Here is a 6,750-nt window from a genome sequence, read left to right as displayed (position 1 = left end):
CAACAACTTAAGTCACACCTTTCTGAAAAACCGTGAACCAAGTAATGTGAAATGGGCGAAGTGAACAACATGGGGAAAACAAAAACTGCCCCTTCCTGCACCCTTCCTTAGTTGCTACTCGGAGCTGCAGCAAGTTTGTTTTTTTCCCCTCAGAGGGGCATGGGGCTTAGGTTGATTATCCCTCCTGAAACCTCTGACCGAGAGCTGAGTCAATAATATCCCTGTTTGTCTAGCTGTGGAAATGGAGACAGAGGCGGTTGCCTTGAGTTTACCCATCGAGGAAAGGGCAGAGTTGGGAACAGAACCCAGGAGTCCTGATCTCTGTATTCCCTGCTCCAGCCAGCCTCACTCCCTTCCCATGGGCAAGTGTAGAACTCTCTCGTGGGGCTTGTGCTGACCACTAGATAGCACTAACTTATGACCTGGCCCACATGAATAGCTAACCCCTAGTTCTGTTGCCCCACGGCGGTTCCCAATGTTGAGGGCTCCTAGGTGTTTCTAGCCTCTAGCTCTGGTCAGCACAGGCCTGACCCTGGGTTAAAGATGTTGGCCCCAGTGTAGATGAGGAGGGCTACAGAGAGGGAAGGCTGCCTAGTGGTTACTGTCAGGCTCTCCTGCCTCTGGGGTGGGGTGGGGGAAATGTTCTTGACCTGAGCAGGGGCCTGGCCCTCAGAGCAGTGCAGGGAATTGATTAGCTGACAGGTGCCCGGATGATCCCCACAGGTGATCCACACTCCATGCTGCAGAGGAAGGAAGGTAAAAACCCTTCTGAGGTACCGAGAGATCCAGATTCAATTTCCTGCTCCTCTGCCACAGACTTCCAGTCTGACCTTGGGGCAGTCACTTAGCTTCTCTGTGCCTCCGTTCCCCCGCTGTACAATGGGGATAACAGCACTGCCCTGCCTCACCGGTGCTAAACACATTAAAGACTTGGAGGTGCCCAGACACCATGGTGATGGGTGCCATGTTGTACATACCAGCCCCACAACACAGCTCTCCTGCAGGGTTGCTAAATCTCACAAGTCACTGCTACCCTTGTGAATTTCAGCCCTGCTGGAGTGTAAGGGGGGTGGGATGGGACACCCCCTTCTGATTGGCTGCCCTTCCCCACTTGCCTGCCTCTTAGGAAGAGCAGCCAATCAGGAGCACTGCAGGACAGTGGCCGAGTGCACTGTCCCCTGCAAGGCGCAGACATTCTCACCGGGGTGCTGCCCCGACACACGGGGGAGGGGATTGAGAACTCAAAAGCCAGTGTAATGATTTGGGGGGTGAGGCAGAAGGAGGGAGGGTGGCTGTAGGCTCCTGGCCTGACTCCCTAGAGCGGGAAGGACTGACTGTCGCATCCAGCACAATTTGTCTCCAGACAGAAAACTCTGGCAAAACCTCAACCACAGAACAGCTCCTTGGCCTACCCTGGGCTACTTCCCTTGCGCCCCTCCTGCTTCAGAGCCGTGGGCCGGAGCCCAGCTCCCACCTGCCGCTCCACAGGCCGCTGGCCTGGGACTCCCCCTGCTCCAGGGCCCACCAGGGTACGTCTACACTGCAGGTGCAAGTGAGCCGCCCAGCCCAGGTAGACCGCCAGGCGCTAGCTCCGCTCCAGCTGGTGCACTGAAAGTAGCAGTGTGGACATTGCGGTAGCTCAGACTAGCTGCCATGTTCGCTCTGGTACTTTTAGTGCGCTGGCACATGTCTGTCCATCTGGACTGTGTGACAAAGTGGGACTGTTCTTAATGTTTCCTCTGAGGACTGAGTGGGGAGATTGCAGGGGAGTTTTGCTGGGACTGTCTGCATTGGGGATGAGGGACTTTCCTTGAGGGAAGATACTTGAGCAAGTAACATGAGAACCCAGAAAGGGGGTTGGAGGCCAGGTGACACCTCTGCCCGGGAAACTGGACAAAGGCTGGGGGTGGAGCCGGGGGAGAGGCTGAGTGAGACTGCTGGAGGGAGTTTCAGTTTGGAGCTGGCTGGGGACGGGAAGTGAGTGCAGACATGGTTGTCTGGCTCGCTGGGCCCCAGAATGGACCCCGCTGAGGGGTCCCGTTCTCTGTACCTACAAGCTCTGTTTTAGACCATGTTCCTGTCATCTAATAAACCTCTGTTTTACAGGCTGGCTAAGAGTCACATCTGACTGTGAAGTGGGGGTGCAGAACCCTCTGGCTTCCCCAGGACCCCGCCTGGACAGACTCGCTGTGGGAAGCGCACAGAGGGGCATATGCTGAATGCTCCAAGGTCAGACCCAGGAAGGTGAAGCCGTGTGAGCTTCTTGCCCTGAAGATAGTCTGCTCCAAGGGAGAGGAGGCTCCCCAGAGTCCTGACTGGCTTTGTGGGGAGCAGTTCCAAAGCATTGCCCGGGGACTCCGTGACAGACTGAGAGGCACGCTACCAGCTGCAGTGTAGAGATACCCCCAGAGAAGCCAGCCAGCCACCCCTCTCCAGCTTCCCCGGCAGCTAAGCTATCCCCCTTTCTAAGAATCCCATGAAATTGCAGAATTACGAAGTGTAGTCTGTAACCTATCATTTAAATCAGCTTCTTCACCAGATGACTGGAGGATAGCTAATGTGACGCCAATTTTTAAAAAGGGCTCCAGAGGTGATCCCGGCAATTACAGGCCAGTAAACCTGACTTCAGTACCGGGCAAATTGGTTGAAACTACAGTAAAGAACAAAATTGTCGGTCACATAGATCAGTGGTCTCCAAACTTTTTTGATCGCGCACCCCTATCAGTAAAAAATTTTTGAGCACGCACCCCCTGCTGCGCCGAAACAAACAAACAAAAAAGCTGCTCGGACTCCCACCCGAACGGCCGAAACAAAAACAAAAAAAGCGCTCCTCCTGCCGCGCATCCCACTTTGGAGACCACTGACATAGATGAACATAATTTGTTGGGGAAAAGCCAACATGGTTTTTGTAAAGGGAAATCATGCCTCACCAATCTACTAGAATTCTTTGAGGGGGTCAGCAAGCCTGTGGACAAGGGAGATCCAATGGATATAGTGTGCTTAGATTTTTCAGAAAGCCTTTGACAACTTCCCTCACCAAAGGCTCTTAAGCAAAGTAATCTGTCATGAGATAAGAGGGAAGGTCTTCTCATGGATTGGTAGCTGGTTAAAAGATAGGAAACAAAGGGAAGGAATAAATGGTCAGTTTTCAGAATGGATAGTGGTAAATAGTGGGGTCCCCCAGGGGTCTGTACTTGGACCAGTCCCATTCAACATATTCATAAATGATCTGGAAAAAGGGGTAAACAGGTGGCAACATTTGCAGATGATACAAAACTACTCAAGATAGTTAAGTCCCAGGCAGACTGAGAAGAGCTACAAAAGGATCTCACAAAACTGTGTGACTGGGCAACCAAATGGCAGATGAAATTCAATGTCGATAAATGCAAAGTAATGCACATTGGAAAGCATAATCCCAACTATACATAGAAAATGATGGGGTCTAAATTAGCTCTTACCACTCAAGAAAGAGATCTTGGAGTCACTGTGGAGAGTTCTCTGGAAACATCCACTCAATGTGCAGTGGCAGTCAAAAAAGCGAACAGAATGTTGGGAATCATTAAGAAAGGGATAGATAATAAGACAGAAAATATCATATTGCCTCTATATAAATCCATGGTACACCCACATCTTGAATACTGAGTGCAGATGTGGTCACCCCATCTCAAAAAAGATATATTGGAATTGGAAAGAGTACAGAAAAGGGCAACAAAAATGATTAGGGGTATGGAACGGCTTCCGTATGAGGAGAGATTAATAAGACTGGGACTTTTCAGCTTGGAAAAGAGACGACTGAGGGGGGATACGATAGAGGTCTATAAAATCATGACTGGTGTGGAGAAAGTAAATAAAGGAAGTGTTATTTACTCCTCAACACAAGAACTAAGGGTCACCAAATGAGATTAATAGGCAGCAGGTTTAAAACAAACAAAAGGAAGTATTTTTTCACACAACGCACAGTCAACCTGTGGAACTCCTTGCCAGAAGATGCTCTGAAGGCCAAGACCATAAGAGGGTTCAAAAAAGAACTAGATAAGTTAATGGAGGGTAGATCTATCAATGGCTATTAGTCCGGATGGGCAGGAATGGTGTCCCTAGCCTCTGTTTGCCAGAAGCTGGGAATGGGGGACAGGAGATGGATCACTTGATGATTACCTGTTCTGTTCATTCCCTCTGGGGCACCTGGCCTTGGCCACTGTTGGAAAACAGGATACTGGGCTAGTTCTTATGTTGGCTGTTCTTATGTTTTTATGACCCCTTTCCAGCTGGGTCTAATAATTGAACAGGGCCATATGATCAGATGGGAGGGTAGCTGATCTGTCACCAGACCTTGATACCCCCTACAGGGCCAGCCAGCCTGGGACAGGATCTGGCTCATGAGTTTTACACCTTTGGGGAGAGCGATACCGTCACCTCCTTGTCCGTAAGGGGGCATAGGAGCCCCTGCTACCCTGCAGCTCAGAGGCTGCTGGTGGTGGCACCGGCAAAAAGCAGGGGATCGCTCTTTCGAGCAGCTCTGATGCAGCCCTTTTCCCCCGGGAAACGCTTTTGCCAACACTTGCTGAATTGCAGCTGCCTCTGGGGTGGGGCACGGCAGCTGTTAACAGCCACACGGAAGTTCAGGCCCTGATCCACAGAGGTATTTAGCTCAATCCAGCTGCAGCTCAGTGGGGTGGGGGCGTATTTAGGGAGGCAGGATAATTACACCAGTTGGCATTAGTGCTGTATCTGAGGGCCTTCTGCTGGGGCTAGGGGCACGGGGCCCAGTGTATGTACCTGACTCCTGGACCCTGATTATAAATGGAGACTGGGCTTTATGAGGAAGGCTCTGGGCTGGGAACGGGCCTTGGAGCTGTTTGCTTCCAGATGAGGGCCCCGGGCACTGAAATTGCTGCCCAGCTCCCAGCAGGCTCTGAGCAGGCAAGAGTCGCTGATATCCCAGCAGGATACGCTATGCTCTGGGCTGAGCGCCAGCCCGCAGGCCAGGGGCCAAGGTGGGGAGCAGAGCCCATGGGGTCAGGCTGGCTAAGAGTCACATCTGACTGTGAAGTGGGGGTGCAGAACCCTCTGGCTTCCCCAGGACCCCGCCTGGACAGACTCATGGGAGCAGGATCAGAGCGGGGTGCGGGGGAGCGCCATCCTCCTTCCCTGCGCTCCTTTTGCATCCCGTTGACAGTGTCTCGGCCCCATCCCACGCATGGAGCCGGCCAAGTCCTTCCCACCTGTGCTGGGCCTTGGGGGAGGGCTAGCTGGGCTCACACGCAAGCTCCAGGTGCTGGAAGAAGGACCACTGGCTGGATGGGGTGACCATGTGTCCCCGGGCCCTCCGCCTGCTTCGGGGGCTGTGCTTCTGGTTGAGCCTGGGGCTGCCGGGTACGGGGCAGGGTGGGGGCCCCCCCGTGCTCTCCTAGGGCCCCATGGCAGCAGGGCTTGCACAGGCAGGGGAAGACGGATGGAGGGCCAGGCTGCTGCCCCCGGGGGGTGTGGGAGGGAGAGAGCGAGTGTATGTCCTGCACCCACCCAGCTGAGCCTCCTGTGTCTCTCCAGGCACCCTGAGCGGGAACCGGAGCTGCGTCTTCTATGAAACCCCCCACAACCTGCAGGGCTCCATGCGGCACCAGGGGCGTCTCCTGGCGGGCGCTGAGCACGGCACCATCCTCTGCCACTCCAGCCACTGCTGCTTTGGGATCTGGAACCAAAGCCACGGCCGGCTCCAAGCGGTGATGCAAGGTGAGGGGCTGCTGAAGTGATGGGGTGGGGCATAGGGTGACCAGACAGCAAGTGTGAAAAATGGGGGAGATAGTTGCCTGTATAAGACAAAGCCCCTACTATTGGGACGTCTGGTTACCCCAAGGAAGCAGGATGCCTGGGTTCTATTTCTGCTCTGGGAAGGGAGTGGGGTCTGGTGGCTAGAGCGTTGGGACTGGCTCTGTCTCCCAGGGCTGGGAGTCAGGACTCCTGGGTTCTATCCCAGCTCTCCCAGGGGAGAAGGATCTAGTGGTTTGAGCAGGGGGGGCTGGGAGCCAGGGCTTCTGGGTTCTATCCCTGGCTTTGGCACCAACCTCTTGGGCGACTCACTTCCCATGTGTCTGTGAAAAGTGAGTCTAAAAGCAGCTGGAGGGTTTATTGCCCCTGCAACTCCCCATGGAGGGAAAGGCCTGTGCGGTGGCTGCCCCCTGCTCAGACTGCCCCCCGTGTCTAATTGGGCTGCGGCTGGCTCAGGCCAGCGAGGAGGGAGGGTCTTTCCCATCCCCAGGTGGCTGCAGGGTCAGGGCTTGGGCACCCCAGGGCACTGCTGGGGGAGGGAGTTGTGCTGGGGTGGGGTAGAAGAGATTAGGCTGGGGGGGACTCAGTTCTCTATTGGCTCTGTCTGTCTGTCTCTCTATGGGAGGCCAGGTTGCTGGGGCAGCGACCGAGATGGCTGCGACTCCCCAGCCTGCAAAACCAGCCCCGTCCACACCGCCGGGGTCATCTTCCAGCGCTGCCTGTGCCGCTCCGACTTCTGCAATGCCAACGTCAGCCAGCTTGGGGCCCCTGCAGCGCCGCAAGGTGAGGTATCGCCGGGGAACGGGGGGCCCAGGGTGGGGTTAGCAGGGGGCTGCAGGTCAGGACTGAGGGGCGCTGGCAGAGCTGGGGACGGAGATGTCTGAGGTAGTGGGGAGAGGGGTGTCGGGATTGAGGGGCACTGGCAGAGCTGAGGGAGGGAGATGTCTGAGGGAGCGGGGGGGGGTTGTCGTGATTGAGGGGCTC

General features: G+C 54.9%; 1 protein-coding gene across 1 annotated transcript in view; it reads left to right on the top strand.

Moving 5' to 3' along the window:
* The first annotated feature begins 5,309 nt into the window (after positions 1 to 5,309).
* Positions 5,310 to 6,750, top strand: part of AMHR2 (anti-Mullerian hormone receptor type 2) — a 10,848-nt gene continuing 9,407 nt past the window's right edge. The window contains exons 1-3 of the mRNA XM_024218250.2: positions 5,310 to 5,373; positions 5,548 to 5,730; positions 6,397 to 6,549. Of these exons, the coding sequence (XP_024074018.2) occupies positions 5,310 to 5,373; positions 5,548 to 5,730; positions 6,397 to 6,549 (400 nt within the window). The remainder of the gene's footprint in view (positions 5,374 to 5,547; positions 5,731 to 6,396; positions 6,550 to 6,750) is intronic.

This window comes from Terrapene carolina, unplaced genomic scaffold (genome assembly GCF_002925995.2).
Source record: "Terrapene carolina triunguis isolate 2854851 unplaced genomic scaffold, T_m_triunguis-2.0 Scaffold836, whole genome shotgun sequence".
Taxonomy (NCBI): domain Eukaryota; kingdom Metazoa; phylum Chordata; order Testudines; family Emydidae; genus Terrapene; species Terrapene triunguis.
This window is presented reverse-complemented; position numbering and strand designations above follow the sequence as displayed.